Genomic DNA, 13,238 nt, shown 5'->3' on the forward strand with positions numbered 1-13,238 from the left:
GAGTGTCCGGAGCCAAATCAATGCAGAAGTCAATATCCCTGTCGGGTGGCATACCCGGCAGGTCTGAAGTAAATACCTCAGAAAACTCACGAACAACAGGCACGAAATCAATAGAAGGAACCTCGGCACTAGAATCACGAACATATGCCAAATAAGCTAAACCCGGTAAGGCACGAAATCAATAGAAGGAACCCTTTTCGACCATATGTCGAGCCTTCATATATGAGATAACACTACTGGTAGAATGACCAGGAGTCCCTCTCCACTCTAAACGAGTCAAACCCGGTAAGGCTAAGGTCACAGTCTTGGCATGACAGTCCAAGATAGTATGGTAAGGTGATAACCAGTCCATCCCCAATATGATATCAAAATCAACCATATCCAAATGTAACAAATTTACATGAGTCTCAAGACCCCCGATCACAACTATACATGAACGACGGACTCGATCTACCACAATAGAATCACCTACCGGTGTAGACACATAAACAGGAGCACTCAAGGAATTACTAGGCATGACTAGATACGGTGCAAAATAAGATGACACATAGGAGTACATAGATCCCGGATCAAATAGAACCGAAGCATCTCTACTACAAACCAAAACAGTACCTTTGATAACTGCATCGGAAGCCTCAACCTTAGGTCTGGCTGGAAGAGCATAACATTGGGGCTGGGCCTCACCACTCTGAACTACATCTCTGGGACGGCCTGCTGCTGGCTGGCCTCCACCTCTAGCGGCCTGAGCTCCACCTCTAATACCTCTACCTCCGCCTCTAGTACCTCTACCCCCACCTCTAGCTGGCTGGGCAGGCAGTTGAACACTCGGTGCCTGAACCATGGCACGGGAACCCTGGTGCTTAGAACTGCTCGGTGCTTGAGGAAAATATCTAGAAATTTGCCTCGTGTCACCACAAGTAAAACAATCCCTCGGATGCTAGGGCTGACGACCCTGAAATCTCTGAAGCGGCGGTGCACTGATTGGAATTGGTGGTGCATTATAGGGCTGCTGATCAAAATACTACATATGAGAACCACGGCCACCTGAAGCACCATGAGAAACCTGAAGTGCTGACTGAATGACGAGGCCTCTTGTTAGACCCCTGACCACCTCCCGGTAACAGAACCATCTCAACTCTCCTGGCCACATTGGCCGCCTCCTGAAAAAAGAAATCTCACTCCCCGTCTCCTTAGCCATCTGAAGTCGAATAGGCTGAATGAGTCCCTCAATGAACCTCCTCACTCTCTCTCTCTCTCTCTCTCTCAATGGGAAGTATAAGTAGAGCATGACGGGCCAAATCAATAAACTTGGTCTCGTACTGAGTAATAGTCATGGAACCCTGCTGGAGACGCTCAAACTGCCTTCGATAGATCTCTCTCTGGGTGAATGGGAGAAACTTCTCCAAAAACAGCTGAGAAAACTGATCCCAAGTCAAGGCTGGTGACCCAACTGGTCTAGCCAAGCAATAGTCCCTCCACCAAGTCTTAGCGGATCCCGATAAGCGAAAAGTAGCTAAGTCGACCCCACTGGTCTCCATTATCCCCATGTTCCTGAGAACCTCATGACAATTGTCCAAATAATTCTAGGGATCCTCAGAAGATGCACCGCTGAAAGTGGTAGTGAAGAGCTTGGTGAACTTGTCCAATCTCTATAAGTAATAGGCGGACATAGCTACTCCATCACCGGTCGGAGCTACCACACCCGGCTGAACTGCTCCAACTAGCTGAGCTACTGGAGTCTAAAACTGGGGAGCCATATGCTCCGGAGTGCGAGTAGTAGGAGTCTAGGCTCCTCCTCTAGCCTAAGAGACGGCTAGTGCTATAGGAAGCAAGTCTACCTAGGTGACACTCTCAAAAAGGCCCACTAAACGGACCAGAGCATCCTGGAGTACTGGGGTAGCAATGAACCCCTCTGGGACCTGAGCTGGGCCCACAGGAACTGCTTAGGCCGGAACCTCATCATCAAACTCAATCTGAGGCTCTACCGCTGGTGCTGCTACTCTAGGCTGAGCTCTGCCCCTACCTCGGCCTCGGCCTCGCCCTCTGCCCCTCGTGGGAGCTGCTGCTAGGTGCTCGGGATGCTGATCAGTGGATGAGAAAGCACGTGTTCTCGCCATCTGCGAAAGAACAGAGTAGAAATTCAGTTAGCATTGAGAAACCAAGCCGCACGTAAAGAAAGAATAGATGTGAAGTTTTTCCTAACTCTGTAGCCTCTGGGGGATAAATACAAACGTCTCCGTACCGACCCCTCAGACTCTACTAAGCTTGTCCGTGAACTGTGAGACCTATGTAACCTAGAGCTCTGATACCAACTTGTCACGACCCGGATTTCCCACCCTCGGGAGTCGTGATATGGCCTACTCGTGGAAGCTAGGCAAGCCAGATATTATAAAATCATTACCCTTCTTATTAAACATGTTCAACAATTTAAAGTAATAAGTGATTAAACAACAGAATAAGTTAAATAATCGGAAATGCGGAAGCAGAAACTTAATAATTCAACCCAAACACTACTACATAATTTGAAGTACAATACTACCCAGAATTTGGTGTCACAAGTCACGTACAATCTAAGAATATTACAAATAAGGTCTAAATGAAATACATAAGTCTGTCTCTGAATAAGTAAAAATAGAAATAGAAGAAATAGGAGGAGACGCCAAGGCCCGCGGACACCTGCAGGACTACCTTGGGTTGCCTGAATGGACTGAAGACAGCACCCTCACTGCGGTCCAAACGCGCCGGTATCAGTATCTACGTGCAGAGTGTGGCATCAGCACAGCCATCCCCATGTGCTGGTAAGTGCCTAGACTAACCTTGACGAAGTAGTAACGAGGCTAGGACCAGACTACCAAATAATCTTGTGTAGTTAAATCATATACAGCAAAAATAAAAGCAGATAATGGCAACTAAAATTGGACGGGGGAAACATGCTGTGTGGAGTAACAGGTAACAACAGAATAACAGTACAAAAATGTAAAGAACTCCATAAATCAAATACCAGTAAAAGATAAGGAAATAAGAAACAAGTACACATGTAATACCGTTGAAGGCATGCAACCCGACCCCATTTTACATATTACCGTTGCAGGTGTGCAACCCGCTCCCATTTCATATATTACCGTTGCAGACGTGCAACCCGCTCCCATTTCATATTTTACCGTTGCAGGCGTGCAACCCGCTCCCATTTCATATCTTACCGTTTCAGGCGTGTAACTCGCTCCCATTTCATTTATCAACACTAATCATAAAAGAATCCCCGGCAAGGGAACAATAATGTAACAACAACATCCCGGCAAAGGAACAATAACATTACAACAATATCCCGGCAAGGAAACAATAATACCACAATAACATTCCGACAAGGGTACAATAATGATAATCCTCAAATGAAGCACAATAAACCACAACAAAGTCACAACAATTACTATACAAGACTCACGGGCATGCTTGACACCGACGTATAGATACTCGTCACCATGCCTAAACGTCGTACTCCATAATTAGCACATAGCAAATAAGACACGACTCTTAATCCCTCAAGCTAAGGTTAGACCAAACACTTACCTCGATGCCATGAACACAATTCAAGCCTCAACTATCGCTTTACCTCTCGATTCCACCACCAATTCGCTCGTATCTAGCCACAAGTTACTTAACTATATCAATAAATGTTAAATGAATCAATTCCAATGCATGAAAATAGATTTTCTAAAGTTTTCCCCAAAAAGTCAAAAATCGTCCCCGGGCCCACATGATCAAAACCCAAGGTTCGAACCAAAACTCGATTACCCATTTCCCCACGAACCCAAATATATAATTTGTTTTGAAATTGGACCTCAAATCGAGGTCTAAATCCCTAAAATTTGAAAAACCTATGTTCTACCCAAAACACCCAATTTTTCACATGAAAACCTTTTATTTTGAGTTAAAATCATGAGAAATGATGTTAAGGATTGATAAAAACGAGTTAGAAATGACTTACAATTGATTTGGAGAAGAATTTTTCTTTGGAAAATCGCCCAAGAGAGTTTATGTTTTGAAAGAGTTTGAAAAATAAAAGATTTTCGGTTAAGTTATGAATTTGCAAGTTGCAGATATCGCAATTGCGATGATACGTTCGCAAATGCGAACTCGCAATTACGGCAAATGCTTCGCAATTGCGAAGTATGCCCAACTCTGCCTTCTTCGCAAATGCGAACTATTGTTCGCAAATGCGATGCTTGCTAAGGTCGCAATTGCGATATAAGCTTCGCAATTGCAAAGTTTCCCTTCCCAGCCCAGTCTTCGCAAATGCGAGCTCGCAAATTGCGAGCCAAGCTCGCAATTGCGAAGCCTGCAGGTCTGCAATATACCAGCAGTTTTCCTAAGTTAAATTTCACTCGGCGGCCTATCCAAAACTCACCCGAGCCCTCGGGGCTCCAAACCAAACATGCACACTAACCTAAAAACATCATACGGACTTGCTCGTGCAATCAAATCACCAAAACAACATCAACAACTATGAATTGAACCCCAAATTCATGAAATCATCCAAGAACACCCAAAATTCCAATTTTCTCAACTTTAAGTCCGTTTTATACCAAATCAATCCCGATCTTTACCAAATTTTACGGATTCAACCAAATTATTATTTCAATCTTGTACCGGGCTCCAGAACCAAAATACGGGCCAATACCATCAAATTCAAACATATTTCATTTCCAAAAACTCATATATATTCCAGAAAATAATTTTCTTTAAAAATTCATTTCTCGGACTTGGAACCTCAGAATTCGATTCCGGGCATACGCCCAAGTCCCATATTTTTCTACGGACCCTCTAGGACCATCAAATCATGGGTCCGGGTCCATTTACCCAAAATATTAATCGATGTCAACTTAAATTTATTTTAAAGGCAAATTTTATCATTTTTTACAGATTTCCACATAATGGCTTTCCGGCTATGCGCCAAGACTGCACACGTAAATCGAGGTAAGGTAAAAAAGGAGGTTTTAAGGCCTCGAAATACAGGATTTATTTTTAAAATAAGTGATGACCCGAAAGGTCATCACACCTCCATTGTTGGGCTTGAAGCTCTTGAATTTAAAATTTTTATTGTGAAGATTTCTTGTTTGATTCAAAGTGGTGTTATTAAATATTGCTTACAGTACCTTCTGAAAGTACATACTGAAATTTGATCACATTTGGAACTGATTTGAGGTGATTGAGATCGAATTTTTCTGCTGAAAATCGAAGAAAAGCATAGTTACCCAATAGTATACTGCTACGATATACAATATGATGTAGGAGCACATAGTTATACTGCAACATTATACTATTATAGTATACAATATGCCATATAGTATACTGCTAAGGTATACAATATACTGTAGAAGTATATAGCTATTTTGCAACAGTAATAATATGCAATATACTGCAATAGTGTGTTATAATAGTATGCAATATACCATAATAGTATACTTTTAATTGTTATTTGTTGAATCATTTAGGTGCTATTGTGCAAAGATAAAGTCATGATTATAGTAACATTATACTGTTATATATACAATATAATATAACAGTATACCATAATAAATAAGTCATTTTTTAATTCTTTTCAACTAGACACTTACATATGTTTTATTAAATAAATTTTTTGAAGGAGTTTCATGAAAATAATATTAATTGTATAAGAAGAAGTTGTTGGAAGAAATAAAATAGTAATATGAAAAAAAAAAGGAAATTAAAAAAAGTACAAATTTAGAAAAGGAGCGCAAAATTTAAAAAAAAATAAACAAAAGGAACGAAAAATAAAAATAAAAAAATAAAAAGAAACGAGGCAAATTGAGTATAAAACCAGATTATTGTGAATAAAGAATAATATGATTTTAGAAAAAATATATGAATAGAATAAATAATAAAAATGCGAAAATATAAAAGGAGAAAACAAAGGAAAAAACAAAGAAAATAAAAAAGAAATTGAGAAAAAAGAAGAGACAGTTACCTACAAAAGCTGCAATGGGTAGGAAGGGTAATTAGTTTGGTGGATAAAAAAATTAATGGGTAGGCAAGGATAATTAGTTTAGTTTTTGTAGGTAAAGCTGTAAAACTCCCTTGTTTGAAAGCTTCATTTGTGTTGAACTTGTAAAACCCTTTTTGGGGTGTAGCCACAACACTCGGATCTAGGATTGTGCATCGGTCGGATCAGATCAAATTTAGCACATTTCGAATTGTAAATTCGAATTTCGGATTTTTTAAAATGCAATGCGAATCCTATCCGAATTAAATCGGATCGTATCATATTTTAAAGTTTGGTTTTGGTAAATATTTGGGTTTTCGGATCGGATTGTATGCCATATTAAGGCTACAACAATCTAATCAATTACTCCACTTTTTAAGGCGATTGCTATTCGCCATTCTTTTAAATTGAAAGACAATAAATGTCTTTCATAGCAATAGATAAAACAAAAGTTTTATAGCAAATTGAATCCAAACAAATGAGAAGACTTAGAGGGTGTTTGGCTAAGCTTATAAGCTGGTCAAACTGGCTTATAAGTACCTTTTGGCTTATCTACACGTTTGGTAAACACCCAAATTAGTTATAAGTCAAGTGCTTATAAGCTAAAATCAGACATAAGTCATAAGCTGGTCACCCCCAACTTATGGTTTTTCAGCTTATAAGCACTTTTAGTTTGACCAACATTTTTACTAGTTTATCCTTAATAATATTTTTCCCATTCACAAAATACTTTTCCCAAAATAAATTTCTTGACTTTCTCTTCATTCCATATTCGTTGTTAATTCTTTTCTTTACAAAGAAATTTTTAATTTTTAAGTTTTTGAAAAAAATTCTAGGGTATTTTAGTCATTTTAACAAAAGAATAGCTTATCAGCACTTTTTAATCAAACACATCAACTGCTTATTATCAATTTCAGCACTTCTATCTAAATACGTAAATGCTTATTTTAAAAATCAGCTTCAACACTTAAAAAAGCTTTTCAGCACTTCAAGCTTATTAGCTATTTACAATCAGCTAATTCAAACGGGCTCTTAACTCTAAAATATAAGTCTAATATTTATATATGTTCATATAATTCGTATTTTAGATTGGCTTAGATTAAAATTATACCACTCCGAATTTGATCCGAATATCCGAACTTTTAAAAATCCTAACCTATATCCGATTCGAAAATCCGAAATTCGAAATTCAAAAATCCTAATAGAGTGGATGGGCTCAGATTTTCAAATAATCCGATCCAAATGCACAGCCCTACTCGGATCATTCTCATAAGAACTTTCTTTGGATTTTAAATCTCAATGTGCGAAGCAATATCTAAAGCTTCCTTTGGCTTTGTTATTATTCCGACTTGTAAAGAGTAATTTTTGTTCTTGGGAGGAAGTTTTGGCTTTTAATTAGTTTTTGGTACCTTTGGATAATAATAATAACAATAATAATAATAATAATAATAATAATAATAATAATAATAATAATCTATACTATATTAAAAGCATGAAGCCCTAATTTAAAAAATCAAACTACTATTATACCCTTCTTATCTTAAAAACCTATTTGCTATAATAATTGAAAACAACTAAAAGCCACAACCAACAGTCACCAAACGTTATGACGAGTCCCAGGCCAACATTCACCAAACGATACACTCTCCTTCTTTGGTTTGTCATTTTTCATTTGTTTATTAATTTTATGTTAAATAAACACACTCATTTGACATCCTTCCACAAAGTCCAAACTTCATCAAACTTTAAATTTTTATTTCTCTTTAATCTAGCAATTTGTCTTCTTAAAAATCCAATTACCTTATTTAATAATATATAAAAATCTAATGCATACAAAAGAATGCCAATATTTCATATACCTGTTTAGAAGCTGATAATGTCTACAAATAACCCAAGTGTTACCTATTTTTCATACGGTGTATGCTTGAGTTTCTTTGTTCATGTCTCTATTAGCTTAAAAAGATTGCCATTGATTTTTTTGGTCTGTTTGTCGTTATTATTTCCGCCGAAGAAATCCTTTTCATGAAATTTAAAGACAAATTGTTGCTCATTTAAGATTCGTTCATTCTTTTAGTTATTGTTTCTGCAATGTACCTTAAAATAATGGATATGCATTTATCTGCTTAATTTGTTTATGCTATTGTCTGCAATTTAATTTTATAGTCTAAAGATTGCTCTATGCTTTAGTTACTTAGATTACTATTGAATCCTATTTACACTCTGACCATTATAATAAACTTTAGCATAGTGATTCAAAGCCTTATAGTTATTGTTTTTTCTTTTGGAAAAAGGGATAATTTCATTAATAAAGGTTACGGAGGCCTTGCATCGCTATTAGTAATAGTAGGGATAATACTTAGGTTTCCAAACACTTCTAGTGAATTGCATATGGAGCTAGATACAAGTCTAGTAGTAGATGCTTCATTTTTGTCTTCCTCGATCACCCTCTTTACTGGATCTGGAGATGAGTGCAAAATAGTTGTAGTAGAGCTTAGGTGTTGTTGTTTGGAACCCAATTTACACAAAAAGTGCGCCACTTTGTTGCCTTCACGGAAGCTATGTCGGACCACTGGATTCCCCAATCTCTTCAACAAGTACCTACATTCCAAGATAGTGTTAGTATAAGCAGGAAAGATATTGTGCTCAAGTAGTTGGATTATGTCCATCGAGTCAGTGTCAATCTCCAGTGGTGCTAGTCCTTTGTCATGTGCCAATTTTAAACCTGCATGAAGTGCTTGTAACTCTGCATGAGTAGAGTTGTAGGCTTTGATTTTGTTAGCAAATCCTACAATCATGTCCCCTTGACTATTTCTTATTATGCCCCCAATGCCTCCCGTGTTGTGATTGCCCAAGGAAGCATCTATGTTTAATTTGTAGTTGTGAGGTGGCGGTGGGTACCATTTAATGTGTACCGGAATTTTGTGCGTGTTACATTTGTAATTGGAGGCTAGTAATTTAAACTCAATGGCTCGTGTGTTAACCAAATGGTAATTTAGGTTGTTTAAGTAATTGTGGAAGCAGTTATTGTTTCTATTTAGCCAAAGGTTCCATATTGCAAAAGGAAATACATCTTCCCAAGTTATGGAGTTGTGGGCAACCGGTACTTGTAGGTCTTTAATAGCTAATATCCAGTGCTTGTTGTGGGGGGATGATGTTGATGTCGATGCCTGTATTGTCCCAGAATGAGCGTGCTACAGTGCACTCAAGGAAGATATGAATTATGGTTTCTTCAGCCATCCTACAAATCGTGCAAGTATTGTCAATTGAGACACCAATTTGATAAAGATAGGAGTTAGTAGGTAATCTATTTTTAAAGCATTGCCAGAGGAAAAATTTAATTTTGTTCAGGGTATGCAATTTCCAAATCCAATCATAGTCAGTGGTCTTTTGGATGTGTCGGTGAAGTAATTTATAAACTGAATGGGTTGTGAAGATGCCATTTGTATTGGGCATCCAAATGGGTGTGTCTATGGCAAGGGTTTTTTGAGATGGAGATGGGGGAGATGTCATTTGAAATATTGTTGGGTAGTTCGAACGATATTTGGACCAGTTCCACTAGTCATTTAGCCAAACCTGATCAAGAGTCAAGTTGCTATCATTCTTGTTAAGAGGACCCTGAATAATTGAGCGGATGTTTGTTTTGTTTGGGGTCCAGCATCCATAGTAGAAGTTTATGGATTTACCATTGCCAATATCCTAAGCCAATCCTTTGTTAATGGTTTCCCATCCCTTCAGGACATTTTACCAAATGAAGGAGGTGGTCTTAGCATTAGGCTTATTGCTGTTTTTTTGAATTAGAGTATTTGCCCACATGGTTGATGGATTAGTGAATAATCTCCATGCAAGTCCAGCTAGAATGAACTAGTTTTTGTGATATGCCTTGGGTATCCCTAGGCCACATAGTTCCTTTGAAAGAGTTATAACATCCCACGAGATGTAGTGAATCTTTTTTTAATAGTGGTTGTCCCCCAAATAAAATTCTGCTGGATTATCAATTTGGTGAAGGATCTTTTTTGGGAGGGATATGTACTGCATATTATGATTAGGGATGGCATTAAGAGCAGCCTTTGCTAGGGTTGCTCGTCCCCCAAGAGTGAGGAAATTTATTTTCCAGTTAGAAAGTTTGTTCCTTATATTGTCAATTACGAATTGGAAGTCAAATGGTTTGGGCTTGTTATTGGTTATGGGAAAACCTAAATATTTGCTAAATTGGCTAGTTGGGTTAATGTTGAAAAGGTCTATTGCATAGTCTTTTATGGCATTTGAGCAGTTACTGGAGAAAAGAATTTTGGACTTGGTGTTGTTAATTTTGTGGTCTGATAAGAAGCAAAAGGTTGCTAAGGAGTGGTGAATGGTATTTATGAATTTTTTATTTGCTTGGGCCATGAATGTCAAGTCATCTGCGTAAAAAATATGCGATACATGAGGTCCTTTTGGCCCAATTCTAATGGGGTTCCACAGAGTAAGGTCCACTTGGTGATGTATGTATATAGAAAGCAATTTCATGGTTAGAATGAACAAGTAATGGGATAGGGGTCCCCTTGTCTGATCCCTGTGAGCACGTGATTTTTGCCTCACAAGAACTACTCCAAAAGAAATCACAAATAATTTTTCTCTGTATGCAATTTTTGAATTTTCGTGGCATTTCGTCTGTGCATGTTTATTTTATTCTAATTAAGGAAAAAATACAAAAAAAATGGTAATGCAGATGCATATGCATTAAGGAATTAATATTGCATTTTTAGAATTAATTAATCATTGGTTTATATAAAATGAAAAATACAAACAAAAAATATATACATTTAGGATTTGATTATATAATTTATTCGGCATAAATGGAGAATCATAAAAATATGCTTGTTTGGTATTTTTAAGTTTGACCGTGTGATTTTGTACTTAATCTAATTTTGTTTAATCTAATTTTGGAATTCAATTTAGGATTTTTAGTTTTTTTTTTTAATTTTGAAAAAAAAAATTAAATTAGTTTTAAAAAAAAAATGAGTAAAAGAAAATGAGTCATAAATGTGAAGGAAAATCGGACCTGGACCGAAATCCAGGCCCAAACCAAATTAACCCCCCCACAACCCAATCCAAGCACCCTTTTGCCCGGTCCAAATCTCATAAGACATCCGAACGACGTCGTTTCAGTAGGCGATCAATCACAGCCATTGATCCTGCATGATCCAACGGCTCAAAGGCCGTCTCCTTTACCCATTCCCTGGCCCGACCCATTGCCTGGTTCAAACCGACCCCCAATTAAAACCAAACGACACCGTTCCCCTCAAAGGAATTGATCCAGGCCGTTGATCTCGCTTGATCGAACGGCTAGGATTCATTTTCCCCCTAGTATATATGCTTAAACTCCTCACCCACCCCCCAAGACAACCCCCCCCCCCCCCATCTCTTCATCATCTCTATGCTTTAGAAACCAGACGACCCTCCGCCCCTTCACCACCATGCACCGCCCACCGGAAATCGCCTCACGGCGGTTCCGGTGGTCCAAACGACCCCATCTTAACACCCTCGACTCCTCTTAACCTCCCCGTTCCAAATCCATAATCCATATCCCTCGAATCAGCCCCCAACGTCTCGAATCTTCGATCAAAGGTTGGCCTGAAAATCCAACCTTTTCCGATAGCTTCCAAATCAACACCAAGGCTTCTCCTGACTATCCTCGTCATAGATCCAGTAGTAGCTTAGGTTGAATCTTCCTGGAACTGCTCGAATCTTCATTTGAAGATTCGAGCCAAACATGAACTGCCCAGATCCATTTCAAATTCATAACCAGGTGACCCCCAGGCCTCCCTCACCCCTAAACGACCATTGATTCCTTTCGAATATGCCTAGAAGTGTTCGAGCCCTAAATTTGAAAAAACAGAACCCTAAGATTCCAAATCATGGAATCTGCCCAAATTGAATAGAAGGTTGGGGTCTAATCGACCTTAATCGAAGTGTTTTCAGTTGAGAACACTTCGACTAAGGTCTGTTCGACCTCAAATTGTCCGAATCAGAATTTCGATGACTAAGTCCGTATAGTTCGGGTATTATGAGGTATTTTCTTTCTTTCCTTCGTGTTTGTTTCATTATTTACGTATCGGTTTATTTACTGTGTTGATTTTGATTGCTGACTCTATTCATTTTCAAAGGGCCTTTTATTTGGTCCGATTCTGTCTATTATTTATAGTCGCCTTAACTGTATGTGTTATAAATTGTGAAATCGAGTCCTGAATTGCGTCACTTAATTAATTCCCTGACCGTCTATAAGTTCGTCAATAACACTGTTTGATAGTTGCTTTGTTACTGATTTGTTTAAATATCAATTGTAATATATAATCAATTAATTGAATAGGTCGTTCATATAATTTGAGTCACTTGACATCCTGTTGATAATAGTGTCCGAGTGGTCTCATGTGTGTTGTGTTTGATCCCTTTTCTCTTAATTATTCACCATCTTTTGCATATATTTCCATTCAAAGTGTTTACAATGGTTTGTATCTAGGATTTGTATATATATGACAATTGTTATTCTAGTTAATCCAATATAGCTATTTCTTGATCCCTATTATGATGCTATTCAATCTGATTTGAGTCCTAGTGTGAAATATTGTTTGAGTTGTAATCTGATAGCTGTTGGCCAGAAGTAATCTTAGATAACTGTTAGATTAAAACAGAATTTCAGATTTAAAAGCTGTAATGAAACAGTGTTTGTGTTATGAGGGCAGTAATATTAAGAGTTTTTAGGGGTATTATGAGAATGAAACAGTTAGGATAGTATGTTAATGTTAGTGCTTTGTTAATGGGATATTAGTATGAATTAATTAATGAACTAATGGGGGACAAAAGGATTGGAGAGGCTGAAAATCAGGAAAAAGGCTTCCTTAGTGGGATTTAAAGTAAAAAGAGCAGATTTTTAGTGGAAAGTCGGATTTTGTTGAAAAGAAGAGGGGTCGGGCAGCACTTAAGGAGAGGGGACAGACTTGTATAAAGAGAAGGGAGGGTCTGGACAGAAGGAGGAGGAATTTTCGAAAAAAGAGTGACATTAGGCTGTACTTCTTAACCTAAAAGACCATTGTATTTTCAAGAGGGATAAGGCTGAGGTTTATTTCAATAGTCTCAGTTTGTTTCGTCTGAGTGTTCAAAGTAAGGCAACTATTGTTGCTTTGCATCTATTTCTCTTCTACTTTGACTGTGGCTGCATTTTGGTATTACTGGGATTCATTTGGCGTTGTTGTTGATT

The 13,238-nt window shown here is 38.0% G+C and overlaps 1 protein-coding gene across 1 annotated transcript; it reads right to left on the reverse strand.

Moving 5' to 3' along the window:
- Nucleotides 1–8,313: 8,313 nt before the first annotated feature.
- On the reverse strand, nt 8,314–8,796 carry LOC138885370 (uncharacterized). Its single transcript, XM_070166314.1, has one exon. The coding sequence runs from the start codon at nt 8,794–8,796 to the stop codon at nt 8,314–8,316; it is 483 nt and encodes a 160-aa protein (XP_070022415.1).
- Between the last annotated feature and the right edge of the window lie 4,442 nt (nt 8,797–13,238).

The sequence above is a fragment of the Nicotiana sylvestris genome, chromosome 2 (assembly GCF_000393655.2).
Source record: "Nicotiana sylvestris chromosome 2, ASM39365v2, whole genome shotgun sequence".
NCBI lineage: Eukaryota > Viridiplantae > Streptophyta > Magnoliopsida > Solanales > Solanaceae > Nicotiana > Nicotiana sylvestris.